The 14903-nt window shown below is 38.4% G+C and overlaps 1 protein-coding gene across 1 annotated transcript; it reads left to right on the forward strand.

The window, feature by feature from the left end:
• The first annotated feature begins 909 nt into the window (after positions 1-909).
• Positions 910-6066, forward strand: LOC103118381 (RNA polymerase II, I and III subunit L). The gene is made up of 2 exons (XM_007528599.1): positions 910-971; positions 5811-6066. Exons 1-2 carry the CDS (start codon positions 910-912, stop codon positions 6064-6066), a joined length of 318 nt encoding a protein of 105 aa, XP_007528661.1.
• The last annotated feature ends 8837 nt before the right edge of the window (positions 6067-14903 follow it).

A 14903-nucleotide genomic window follows, 5' to 3' on the forward strand; every position in this document is an offset into this window, starting at 1 on the left:
AGTCAAACATCAGATTATTTTATAGTTCAAAAAGTAGTTTTGAAAACCTTCCTCATTAAACATAGGAGCACACTGCCCTTGAGTCCTGAAATGAGAAATTTCCCCTCCAGTGTAATTGCTTCAAGTGAAATACTACATAATATTAACCTACCTGGATATCCCAAAGATCTTTCAAGTGGCTCATTATCTCTGAAGATAGTCAATATACTCTGTAATGTTTTCAAAACTTACATATGAGAAATAGGAAATGGAAGTGAAGGTAGTTCTAAAATAATCATAACATTCATGCTTGCCTCAGAAAACAATAACAGTGAATAGTCCCTTAGACATTGTAAGACACTAGGCACTGTAAAAAACATTTCACACTTAATTAATCTTCACAAACATTTTCATATTTTTCCATAAGAAATACTGAAGCAACAGAGAAAGTAATGCCTGATGTCAAACAATGAAAAAAAAATAACAAGATACAACATTATATACTCTAAAGTGTACATTATTCTCCTCTTTGAAATATTTTTGTCCTCCTAAGAATGTTTCTCCTGGGCTTTTGCAGCAATTTGCACTTTGTTGAATTGTATCATTTATGTGAGAAGAGGACAGGCCAGCTCAGGGTTGCTAGTGGGATTTCAGGGAAAAGAAATATAATTTGGAAAATGCTTCACTAATAAAATAAAAAAAAGAAACTGTTTCAAAGTGCATTTCATAATATGTTCTACAGTATTTTTAACCTCTGATGATAGGTAAAGTGTGAATATGTTGAGGGCACTTGGTAAAAAGTGTCAGGCTGCTATGCTGAGGAGAAAGAGAGGAGATCCAGAGCGAAGAGGGAACACAAATCTTTATTCACACAGGCACCTCAGAGTTGGGTGAGAGGGCAGTGGTTCGGGCCACGTGGAGCTAGCAAAAATGGCCGCCTCCCTCTACATGCAGCACCCTTCCATTCACCTAGGTTTAAAGCGGGCAAGACAGTGAGAAGCTGAAGAAGAAGGGCTTTTATGGGAGAAAGTCAGGACGTGATTGGCTAGGAAACAAGGCACTCAGGGATAGGATAATGGGAAGGTGAGGAGTAAACAAAGCACCCCAGGACAGGATAATAGCTCTAGCAGGGATGGGAAGGGGGAGGAGTAAACAAAGCACTCCAACTATCTCTGTGAATTGACAATGCCCTGAGGGGACAACATGACTACTGTGACTGCAACTGCAAAATTTCCCAGGAAAAAAATGACACTAGCAACATAAAGAAAAGCTCAATAACTTGGTCTTAGAAAAAGTTATACTAGGTTCCTTTATTTTGATTGTGAAGTAGAGCTTCAGTTAAGGGACACTCTGGGCACCATTTTGGTGTGGAAAAAACAGTATGTTTTATTGACAATTTATTTAAGAACAATATTGGGATCAATGAAATATCTCACATTCATAGTGTGCTGCTTTGCCATGTACAGGACCCAGATTTTATCCAGCTACCACCACACTGAGGGAAGTTTCAGTATTGTGGTCTTTTTCTTTTTCTCTCTCACTAACTCTCTTTCTTTATTTTTTTTAACTTCTTAAAATTTTTTATTAGTGATTTAATAATTATTAACAAGATTGTAAGATGTCTATTTTTCTAAAAAAGAACATTGGATATTTCATATACATTGTTTTATTTAATGTTTTAATAAGATTGCTATTGCTGCCCCCATTTTATAGAAATTAATCACAAGATTAGTCAGTATTAGAAATAAATTTTTACCTTAGGGAGTTAAGTAGTAGATGACTGGTTAGAACACACACATGACCATGTTTTCCCCCACCATGAAGTCCCCACTTGCAGGTGGGGGAGGGCTTCACAAAAGGTAGAGCAGTGGTGTAGTTGTCTCTCTTTTTCTCTCCCTCTGTATTCTTTTCTTTCTGTCTCTGACAAAATGAGAAAAAATGGGGTGGGGAATCCTCCAGAAATGGTGGGTTTGCCGTTAAAGCACTAAGCCCCAGTGATAACCTTAGGAAAAAATATGCCTACTAGTTAACTATAAAACAGAGACACATACCACCCCCCCACCCTTCATCTGCACTATTCTGGCCTTTAGGTCCATGATTGTTCAACAATTTGTTTGGCTTTGTATGTTAACTCTCTTTTCAACCACCAGGTTCCAGATGCTAGCAGGATGCCGACCAGATTTCCCTGGACAGACAACCCCACCAATGTGTCCTGGAGCTCCGCTTCCCCAGAGCCCTTCCCCACTAGGGAAAGAGGAAGACAGGCTGGGAGTATGGATTGACTTGTCAACACCCATGTTCAGCTGGGAAGCAATTATAGAAGCCAGACCTTCATCCTTCTGCATCCCACAATGACCTTGGGTCCATACTCTCAGAGTGATAAAGAATAGGAAAGTTATTAGGGGAGGGGATGGGATATAGAATTCTGGTGGTGAGAACTGTGTAAAGTTGTACCTTTCTTATTCTATGGTTTAGTCAATGTTTCCTATTTATAAATAAAGAATTAAAAAAAAAAGAAAAGAAAAATACCGAGGAGTCTGGTGGTAGAGCAGCAGGTTAAGCACAAGTGGCATGAAGCTCAAGGACTACTGTAAGGATCCCGGTTTGAGCTCCCAACTCCCCCCTCTGCAGGGGAGTTGCTTGACAGGCAGTGAAGCACGTTTGCTGGTGTCTATCTTTTTCTCCCCCTCTCTGTCTTCCCCTCCTCTCTCCATTTCTCTCTGTCCTATCTAACAATGACAACAATAATAATTACAACAAGAGAGAGATGACCCAGGAACCAAGCTCGTGGCTGCGAGGCAATTCAATTCTTTGAACACCCGAGTTCGGCGGTAGCACACCTGGTTAAGCCACATGGTGCAAACTGCAATGGCTGGTGTCAGCCTCTCAGTCTGCCCTTGCATTTCCCTAGGCCAGAAAAGGGTGGAGACAAGGCGGAAACAGAAGTGGTTTGACAATACCATACGTGATTAGGAAAGGAGCAGAGAAAGGTGAAAAAGGTAGAGACTTCCTTAGCAACTGTTTCTAGGGGTTTAACTGGTAGGATTAATGATACCCTACAGTCTTGAGGGTAGAAAGAGAATATATTAAATGAGGAGAATGAGTGGGGGAATAGGGTGAAGGCCTTAAGTCATTTGTTAGACAAAGAAGAAGACTGATAAGCAGATAATAATAGGACGGGCCATAGTATCAAGGAATGCAGGGTGGAGCAGGGGGAGCTGGCTTAATGTTTTAAGGAATGCCAGGCTCCTGGAGGCAGAAAAATGCAGGATGCTTTGTGAGGCAGGGAGTCTGATAAGATGAGGCAAACTGGGGTTCCCCTGCCCCTCCTTGCTCAACCTCTTGGTAGAGAGAGACTGACAGGATAGATGCACCGCTCAGTTCAAGCCCTGCTCTACCACATCCTCACAATTTCCCTACACTACATGTAAAAATTGGTGCTGGAGTTGGGAAGAGTTCATGTCTTGGGTTCAAGTAGAGTCATCAGTGTCTTTCTTCAGTTTGTCTCTCCACATCCACACATCAGTGTGTATTGTTCTAATTCTCCTTTTTCTGAGATATTTTTTACCATATTATCTGTGTATAGTGAGAGAAGTATACAGTGTCTGCAAGCAAAGCCTAATGTTTTCTCTCCTCATCCTGATTTATAGGCATCCTGAAAAGGACAGAATTTGGCCCCATCAATACCTGAATCCTCTTCAAACTAAACATTAAGGAGGAATTAACTCTCTTTCAGTCCTCCTTTTCTAAAAGAGGATCATTGTATTTCAGTTTTATTTCTTTTTTAGTTTCCTGTATTTAGCACTCTGAAAAATAAGGAGCATGAAAATTCAAGAGGGAAATTATCATACTATTATCTCACATCTATAGCTTCTTAGACAAGCATGGTTTCAAAACAAACAAGAAAGCAAAACAATGTGCCTGAATTATAAATACTTCATAATTAACATAAAATTGCTAGGGGAGGGTGAGGTAGATATCATAATGATTATGCAAACAGACTGTCATGCCTGAGGCTCCGAAGTCCCAAGTTCAATCCCCCTTACCATTATAAGCCATGATCAGTGCTCTGGTAAAAAGAAAAAAAAATTGCTAGGCGAAAGGAGACAATTTGAAATATTGCTCTTCAACAAGGTGGTGATTATATTTTGAACAAAAATTTAATTCACACAGTCATTTGGTAGAATCTTAAAACAGAACAATCCATATGTAAATATATAATGCTTAGTTGCTTTCTGTCAGAATAATTATTTCAGAAGAACCCCATGTACTATATTCTGGAGATTTTTTCTGTAGTCTTATATGTAAAATATGTGGGTGACTCACTATTGAGTGGAAATTCTACTACACTTTAAAGCTTTGCAGTTTTAGAAATGTTGGAAATTTTCAAAAGCAGATGTTCTTTGCATCTACAGTAATATAGTTATAAGCTTTACTGTCTTCATAATCTATTTAAAGCTTGAAGAAAAACATAAAAGGGGGATGTATTTTTAGTTCAAAACTACCTTTAAAAAATAAAAGAGCAACTCAAACTTATTGTCCTTTAGGCTTAGAAATCCATTGTAGGGAGCCAGGTGGTGACATACCCAGTTAAGTGCACATATTACCAAGCTTACGGACTCAGTTTCAGTTCCCTATTCCCCACCTGTGGGGGTCCATTTTAGGTCAACAGTTGTCTATCTTTCTCTCCCTTTCTCTCTCCCCATCCTCTTTTTTTTATTAGTGATTAAATATTGATTTACAAAATTACATGTCAACATGGATATAATTCCACATCATTCCCACCAACAGAGTTCTGAATCCCTAATTCCTCCACTATAACCCACCATGCTTCTCCCAAGTTTACAGATATGGGTTAACCACCATATTGACAACTATCTGTCTACATTTATATATAATTGTACCCTTTTTCTTCCAGATACAGTCCTTTCTGCCCCTCCAAGCCACTCGTGACATCATTACTACTTCCATATGTCCCTCTCTTTTCCCTCCCCTCTCTCCGGGTGCTGATAAAGCTGGAATTCAGAGCCCTCTTATCCTCCTCCTCCTATCACTTCTCCACCACTTGGAGTATTGATCGTGGTTGTTTTTGGGGTGCAGAAGGTATGTGTTCTGGCTTCTGTAACTGCTTCTCCTCTGGAAATGGATGTTGGCAGGTTGATCCATACCCCTAGTGGGCTAGAGCTCTAGAGAGGGGAGGTTCCAGGACACACAAGTGAGATTGTCTGCCCAGAGAAGTCAGGATAGAATTATAGTAGCATATGCAACTTGGGTGTTGGGAAGGTGGCAGGACGTAAAGTGAGACAAAATGGTTAATGGACAGGAACCAAAAAGTAGGAACAGGGCAGATGAGATTGGGGCTCTTAGGACAGAAGAAAGCTAGAAAATCTATTTTAGGCATGTTTCTAGGGGCCCAGAACTATGGCAGTTTTTGCTTGAGTTTGATAGCTAGCATGAAGTTGGATAAAAATATTGTCACCCCTTCAGTGAAAAGAGTGGAGAATATTCTCCCTGGAAATTTATTCTAAGATTAGGATGCTTAGGCATTTGAAATAACTTGCCTTGCCAGCCACCTCAGGTTGTCCCAGGACTGAGGCCAAGTTGTTATATATATATATCAGTGACTCCTCTGACTCTCATTAATTCGTCAAAATTATTTGATACTTAAAATATTATAAGGGCTGTGTTAGAAGCTGAGAATACTAATCATGAGGAACTACCCCACACCCCACCCCTTCAGTGGGGGAAGCTTCATGAGTGTGAAGCAAATCTACAGATGTCTCTCTCTATATATTAAAGTTAGATAAAAGAAGTATTGTCTGAGGATACAGCCTGCCAGTTCGTCAGTGCGTCCTCTGGCCTGCTAATCCGCCTGCTCGCACCAGGATCAACCGGGTGCGCTGTTTCACCTTCAGGAAGATGGTACGCAACAAGTGGGAGGCCTACCTGGGGCTGCTGCCGGTGGAGTACAGGGAGGGGGACGCCCTGGACGAGCTGGGGCTGAGGCGCTACTGCTGCCTCCGGTTGCTGCTGGCCCACGTGGACCTGATAGAGAAGCTGCTCAACTACATGCCGCTCGAGAAGTGACCCCGTCGGACTGTGGTCTAAAGTGACCCGGCCTGCGCCCCTGCTCTGGGTGGGCAGTTAAGATCTTTGCAAACCTGCCAGGGCTGCCACTGTCCATCTGCAAGGAGAGCCTTGAAATCAGGCCCCGGGGCCTTGTGGGGGGAAGAGGGCAAGGGGCCAGCTGGGGTGACCCGGGTTCAAGCTTCTGGAAGCCTGTGGGACGCAGCGCAGGAGGACCCGGGTTCAAGCCCCCAGCCTCCTTTTGAAGGAAGTACCTCCATGAGTGGTAAAGCCAGGCTGCGGTTGTCTCAATTCCTGTGTCTCTACCTGAAATAAAGTTAACGATGAAATATATATATATTGTCTAGAAAATAGTGTCAGAGTAGAAATGGGCTAGCAAGTTGGGTTAGGCAGTGAGTAGCTTCCATTCTTGAAAAAAATTCTGTGGACAGAATTAACTATTTATGGGAGTGGGCGGTAGAGCAGTGGTTTAAGAACACGTGGCACATTCTTATTTATTTAGAATCAGAACCTGTGTAACCTCTGAGTCCCTCTTGATCTGAGCTTGCACCTCATGGTTACAGCTAAGAACAGTGCAAGTGACGCTCATTTCAGAACCAGTCTTCCTCCAGTGGCAGGGCAGCCTCTCTTCGGAGACTGAGGCAGTCCTTACCATAGTTGCTTTATGGTGAGAGCAAGGTCCTGGGAAGAGGGCTTGTTCTGAAGTTCCTGACAGAAGTGACCAGTGGTGGTGCAGAGAAGTCTCCCAGTACTCTCTCAACTTCTCTCTATCCTACTTAGTAAAATTTAGGGAGGGGGAAAAAAGGGGGGAAATGTCCTCAAGGAATGGTGGATTCATAGTAGCAACAACAACCCAACCCCCAGCGATAACCTGGGTGGCAAATAAATAAATAAATAAATAGCCATTGTAACCTTTATCTTACAATAATGCTAGAAATGGCATTACTATAGTGTGTATGTCTGCATGTGTCTGTGTGTGTGTGTGTGTGTGTGTTCCCAACATGCTTAGTGAAGACTCCAAAAGAAAATTAGGTGATAATACTTACTCATCTGTTGATATATTTAATTAAAGAAGAGGAAGCATGTGATTTTTTTGCCCACACAAACAAATGAAATCCAGTGTTCATAAGGCAGATTCTAATAATATTGTTACATACATCTATTTCAACAAATTATTCAGGTATTTTCTGTCTGTAGCATTAAAAAAAAACTCATCATCTTGATATTTAAATGAAATTTCTCTTTTAAAATATATCTTTAGAGGAAGATGTGGAAAATATGAAGAGACTTGTAATATAAATTTGTTAGCAATTTAATAATGATTAGCAAGACTATACAATTATGGGGGTCAACTTTCACACTCTACCCACCTCCAAAGTTTTATATCCCCTCCTCTGATAACTACCATAGTTATTACATAATCTGAGAGATGGTTTAGCTGCTCTTTTATTTATTTCAAGTTCATGTGTTTCATTTACTTATATTCCACATATGTGCAAAAACATCCAATAGCTGCCTTTCATACCCTTACTGATTTCACTATGAATAATCACTTCCAGTTCTATCCATTTGGCCCCAAGGATATACTATCATCTTTTTTTTTTAATTGCAAAGTGATATTCCATGGAATGTATATCCTACAATTTCTTTATCCAGTCATCTATCAATAAATATTTAAATTGCTTCTATTCTTTATGAATAATGCAGTGTTACAGACTTTTTTGTACAACTGAGTATCAAAGGAGTTATTGTAGTTTCTGAACACCTCTATACATCCACAGCCCTAGACACTGGAGGCATGGATAGTGAGCAGGAGAGAGAAGCAGAGTGTACAGATAATGACCTTCATCAACTTTTAATTGTTATTTCAGTGTTATTGCCCCCACTATCAAGTGACTTAGCCAATGACTTTAATAAGATATAGCACCCAGTGTATATCTTATTAATTCACAAATAATGATATCATTATTTGTGAATTAAAGTCTTTTGGTCTCTAGGTAGTAAAAAAATCACAGATCAAATGCTAATTGAATAAGGATATGTGACATACAGGCTTGATCAAAACACTAATTGTCAACTTTGATGTACTTCCCTTAGGTTAGGCATCCTTTGTGAATGCCTTGCAGTAGCTTCAAAGCAGAGAAATATGAGGAATCATGTTCTTTTTATCTAACAAGTTAAAAAAACTGTTAAGATCCTTTTTTTTAAAATGAATGTCCTTTGTTGGTCAGTTCATATAATTCTAACTAGTAAGAAACCAAGAAAAGCATCTTTGTGTTTTGTTAAATTTCTCGATACCTTTAACTTTTATTTAACCCAGCTTCAGTATGGTGAAATTAATGCACATTTAAAATATTTTAAAAGAGACTCTAAGTTTGTGATTCTATAAGTTTGTATTTTCTAAGTCAGAAACTAACTTGAGACTACAATGTACTAATCAGAGTTTCACAGAACTTCCATGGGTTCCAGTGGATAACTCCTCTGCTATTATCTTTGAAGGGTATTGAAAACATTTGCTGTATTCAAAAAGTAGTCCTTGCTTTAATGGTATCACAGAGTACAATGGTGCCCTTTATTTCCCCATTTTCTCCCTAATCGGTCTATCTGTGCCAGTTCAGCAACAATATACCATTCAGCGGCAATGAGTCTACAGGGACTGATGAGAGATGTCAGCTCAAACTTTTGCTGGAACCCCTGTTTTCTAAAGAGCTATATGCAAAGCAGAAACAAATGAGGTTATTAGCTGAGAATTTAGTCAGACTTATTTTAGGAGCACTCTCTCTGGCTAAGTGCTGGCAAGATAACTCACTTTGAATAATGCACTTGCTTTGTCATGTTCGAGCCTGGCTCCCATAGCATGAAGGAAACTTTGATGCTGTGATGTCTTTATCTTTGTTTCTCTTTCTATATGGGAAAGAATTAAAGTTGACCTGGAGTGCTGAAGCCTCAGTGATGATAAAAAATAAAAGTAAATTTGTCTAAATTTCCCTTTGTCAGTGATGGAAATACAAAGGAAAACAGTCTTGAATTCCTGTATAAAGTTTCATTTATGTTTCATACCGTACTACTTTTTAGCATTCTGAAATAAATTTTAACCGCAAAAAGTGGCAAAAAAATTTTGTTTGTTTGTTGGCATGAAGTTTTTATGAACAAAATACTACCTAAAAATCTATTGTGGGTCATAGGAGCTGAGTGTTCAGAGGATGAGCTAGGTGCTGTCTGGGCTCTGCCCTAGCAGATTCAGGGTGTCTGAGTATGGAGAAACCATCTAGTTCTTTACCTGTAACTGGAATTTACCCTCAAGGTCCACAAAGTAGGCCTTTGGTGAAAGATCACCAAATGCTGGGTCTCTCACCTAAAAAACAATTCTGGTGATACTAGTTTTACCTATGTACCTGTGTTTTCTTTGAAACCCTCCCTGTTCCGTACTCGTTTTTCCTCTAGTAGTTTTAAAAAATGATATGATAAGAAGGTACAAGTTTTGCAGCAAGAATATGCAAACGAAAGCACTAGACTTAATTAATGATTCTTAGCTTTTTTAAAATTTTTATTTAATTTGGATAGAAAGAAATTGAGAGAGAAGTGGAACATAAAGAGGGAAAGAGGGAGGGGAAAATATACCTGCATCACTACTTCACAGCTTATGAAGTCCCTTTCCACAGGTGGGGACCAGGGGATTGAACTTAGGTCCTTATGCACTGCAAAGCGAGTGCTCAATCTGATACCCTACCACCCAGCCCCTGTTCTTAGCTTTTTCAGTTGTGATAAATACTATGAGCAGATCCTATATGGCAAGATAGGACTTGGTCATCTTCATGAAGCTGTGCTATTTTGCTCCTCATTTGCCATGACCCCTAATGTCTCCTTGTCAACTCCATCCTGTTCACTTACATTTTTCTAAAGGATGTTGTTCATTACCCACTAAAGAATTACAGTGATTCAGGCAGCAACTCACAGTTTAAAAAACACAGCTAGGGCTCAGTTTCTGTCCCAAGCAGTCACTGATTAACATAAAGCAGATTAGAAGACAGAATTCATCACCCCATTAGATTAAGGTTTGTTCTTAGAGTGTAAAACATATTAGCATAACATGTGCCAAATCATTGCACTGAATAAATAAATACATGGCTGCAAAGATCAGTAAGATCTATTTTGAGACAACATGTTTATTATTATTGGATAGATACAGAGAGAAATTAGAGAGTAGGGGGAGTTAGAGAGGGAGAGAGACAGAGAGACACCTCCAGCTCTACTTCACCATTCATAAAGCTTTCCCCTTGTAGGTGGGGACAAGGAACTTGAACCCAAGTCCTTGTGCACTGTAGTGTGTGTGCTTAAGCAAATACACCACTATCTGGCCCCACCTTGATTCCTTTAGTTAGGCCTTAGTTCATGGTAGAGGCTTAATGTAAATAAATTATCTCATTTGATTTAAAAAAAGTTATAAAGAGTTAGAAGAATGAAAGGATTATAATGTATAAAAAGGGGAGTCGGGAGGTAGCAAGCAGGTTAAGCACACGTAGCGCAAAGTGCAAGGACCAGCGTTAAGGATCCCAGTTCCAGCCTCTGGCTCCCCACCTGCAGGGGAGTCACTTCAAAGGTGGTGAAGTAGGTCTGCAGGTGTCCATCTTTCTCTTCTCTCTCTGTCTTTCCCTCCTCTCTCTATTTCTCTCTGTCCTATCCAACAACGGCAACAGTAACAACAATAGTAACTACAACAATAAAACAAGGGCAACAAAAGGGAATAAATAAATAAATAATTTTTTTAAATGTATAAAAAGAACTTATGGGGCCAGCTGATGGTGCACCTGGTTGAGCACATATGTTACACTATACAAGGACCCAAGTCCCCACCTGCAGGGGGAAAAGCTTTATGAGCATTGAAGCAGGACTGCAGGTGTCTCTCTGTCTCTCTCCCTCTCTATCTTTCCCTTCCCTCTCAACTTCTGGCTGTCTCTATCGAATAAATAAATAAAGATAATAAAAAATAAAAATAATTTATCATAATTTCTGGTAAACAAAGCAGTACACAGTACCCTCTGGAGTGAAACAACCTTATTGATTATATATATGGGTAAAGCTATGATATAATACATTGGCAAATATTTGTCAAGCACATAACCAGGTCTGTGTTCACAATACAGATTTTCTTTTTGCTTTCTCTGTACATCAGGAAATGATAGTGATGCAGATGTCATAGGCTGAAACAGGTGGGAGATATCTCACCTCCAGACAATATAAGGCCCACAAAAACATTTGGTCTAGCCCTGCCAAGGCAACTGCAGATGAAATTCAAAATTCAAAAAACAGGAGCTCTTTTCATAGCAACAGTAAGTGATAATTTTTAAGTTGATAATTTTGTATGAACTTTATGTTACAAACATCTAAATGACCCTTGGTAGAAAAAAAAATCCCCCACCCCTGTGCTAAATCTATCCTTCTCTGATGACACACTTAGCTTCTGTGAAAGATCTATCTTGAGAAATGATAATTGAAATTATATCGAATGCTACATTTTATTGCCATAGTATGTCTCCTATAAAATTGTGCCTATTTTACCAGTATTCTCATTATGCTAAACTGTATCTGTTACTTTTAAGAATGTGATTCCTAACTGCCTACTGGTAATTATCCCTTGTTTCCGTTTCCTTCACTATTGCTTTGAAAGGGACTACAACCTCTAAAAAGATGTTTAATATTACTTGGGATTACTAACAAATCCTTTTTGTCAGCCTTTACTGGCTGTGAGAAGTACAGATTTGGGTTTTTATAGGCTGCATAATGGTCCCTCAAAAACAACCATATCTTAAGGTCCAGATTTACAAATATGATAATTGCCTGGTAAAAGGAACTTTGGTGATGTGATTAAGGAATTTGATATTGGGAGACAGTTACATAGTTGCCTGATGGGTCCAAGTTTTGCATGCCTTAAATATTAAAGACCTTAAATTTAGGTCTGTCACCATCATAAACCAGAGCTGAATGGTCTTCTGATGTGTGTGTGTGTGTGTAGTGTGTGTGTGTGTGTGTGTGTGTGTGTGTGTGTGTGTGTGTTTGTAGTGTGTGTGTGTGTGTGTGTAGTGTGTGTGTGTGTGTGTGTGTTGAAAATAAATCTAAACAAATTAAATGTCCCCCACAAATTGAAAATTGATCATGTAACTTCACATCAAAAGCAACAGAACCTGGGAGATATTGCTTGTTCAGCCTTGGAGCAAAGGATTTCTATGCCTAAAGTCCTAGAGTTCAATTTCCAGTGCTTATCTGATGCTAGAATCAGTTCTCTAGTCTATCTCTTTCTTTCTCTCTCTCATTTTCTTTTTCATAAAAATAGACTAATAAATCTAAAATGGTTAAAATGGCAGAGATAATCAAAATCATTGTTTCCCGGAATCCTATTGTTCCCTGAAGTAAGACTGCAGAATGCTTACTGTCCTAACCCCACTACCAGGCATAGTGTCTCACGATACATAGAGTCCACTCAGCATAAGAAAATAATAGTCTGTGTTCTACATCAGTCACCTAAAAGTGCTGAAAGTGCAAAATAAAATTACATGAAGGCAGCTTCAAGAAATGTTATATTATTCCTGACAAAAGCAACAGTCAGTTAGACAATGAAAAAAGTCATATGAATTCATTCATGTGGGATATAAAGAAGACAAGTGCATAAATGAAATAAAATGAACTTTTAGATAATAAGAATAACCTAGTAATCATGAGAAAGGAAAAAGAGAAAGCAGAAAAAAAGGGCAAGTAACAAAAGTGAAATACATAGTGAAGAATGAAAGGTCAAGGCCTAGTGGCAAACCTATATACAGAGGTTGATTTAAAAGGTTGTATATACAGAGGTTGATTTAAAAGGTTGTATACCTGAAACCTATAGTATGCTGCAAGCTTACATTAGCTTATTAGAAAATAAATGTATTATCATTCTTACTTAAAAAATAAACAGTTAACAAATGCATAGCCTTTCAGAATAAGCTGCTGTGAAGAAATAATGATATTAATAAGAGTATTGTAACTACACCAATTCTAGTAGAAATCATTAATATTGGAAACATTATATATACCAGACATTTTAGAATTTTCACTTCTTTCACTCTTTTTAAAAATTATTTGTTTTATTTTATTTGATAGGACAGAGGTAAGTTAAGAGGAGGGAGGGTAGATAAGCAGAGGGAGAAAGACCTGCAACACTGCTTTGCCACTCATGAAGCTTCCTTCCTATAGATGGGGACTGGGGCTTGAACTCTAGTCTTTGTGCTTGGTAACATGTGTACTCAATCTGGCATGCCACCTCTTGCCCCACACTTCTTTTACTCTTCACAACATGTGAGTTATTATTGATATTGTTTTAATCTGCACTGACATAGTACAACTTGATGCAAGAAACAAAAAAAAATACTATTCTTTTCTTTTTAACTTATTTTTTATTGAGGGACTTAATGGTTTACAGTAAATACAGTTTTTGATGTACTGTGATCAAACATTATTTCTAATACAGCAGTTTTTTGTGAATACATGATACTATTGAGTTAGCAAGATATGTACCAATCATAGGTTCCACACCTTGCAAAGAGCAAAGTCAGGTCTCAAGCCTTTCCTCACCCAGACCCAAAATTCCATTTGCTTATTGTTTATTGTTTTTGCCAGTAAAAATAGTTAGAAACAAACTAAATAATTGATCATATGGAATGAGTAAATGCATTTTCCTACATTAATTCTACAGAGTAATATAAAACCAATAAAATATTAATTTTAAAAAATTAAATAACCACAGAGTGAAATATTCTTTCATTAATGTGAAAAAGAAAAATTCAATCTCCACTTTGATTGTAATCATGTAAAAATAATGCATGCATACTAAGAAGATCCACAAGGGAGTAAAATATTAAGCAATCTATTTTATGGTGGTTATAGGTAATGTATTTAATTGCTATTATTGTTATTTAGTACAGTCTTCTAGAAATTACTTTAAAAAGAGAACAGTACCATTGAAATACTATTTAGGAATTACATATTAACCAGTGAGTTTTCACTTAAAAACCACATCAACCATTGTCCTATCAAAATGAATAGGATAAGTTAGTGCTGAACAAACAAGAATTAAGTTAAAGTGCTGGCAAATAGCTAATGCAGAGTGGAAAAGGCAAGAGATTGCAGATAGGGTGACAGATGATAATACTTCCCTGCCTCTTTAAGAGGTCATCCTCATAATTACCTTCTACTTCTTTATAGCAGATCTACAGAGTCCATAGGTTATTATTTATGCTGAAAATCCCAAGGAAATTCTGGTAATTAAATTTCATTTAAGCACCATATTATTAATAATTTTGAAACCAATATAATGTATTATTAATTAATAATCCTCTGGAGGAGACATCTAGGCATTTAGAGGGTTATGTTAGCATGCAGCTATAAATCTTTTGCCCTCCCCAGTTTGAGTCTTTTATTTTCACTCAAATTATAACAGGCCTAGAACACTGCAGCCTCCAAAAGATGCATCACTTCCAACAGACATACAGTAGCATGGGGTTAGAGCATTTCAGTGTCAGTTTCGTCTCTTAGCAGCTTAGAAGCAAAATTGAGGCAAGTGACTTAGCTTTTTTTTTTTTTTGTCTCCAAAAATCGCTAGGGTTTGGTGCCTGCACTATGAATCCACTGCTACTGAAGGCTATTTTTTCCCTTTTGTTGCCCTTGTTGTCATTGTTGTTATTGATGTTGTTGTTGTTGGATAGGACAGAGAGAGAAAGATAGACACCTGCAGACCTGCTTTACCGCTAGTGAAGCGACGCCCCTACAAGTGGGGAGCAGGCAGGGCTCGAACAGGGATCCTTATG

Source organism: Erinaceus europaeus, chromosome 11, assembly GCF_950295315.1.
Source record: "Erinaceus europaeus chromosome 11, mEriEur2.1, whole genome shotgun sequence".
Taxonomy (NCBI): domain Eukaryota; kingdom Metazoa; phylum Chordata; class Mammalia; order Eulipotyphla; family Erinaceidae; genus Erinaceus; species Erinaceus europaeus.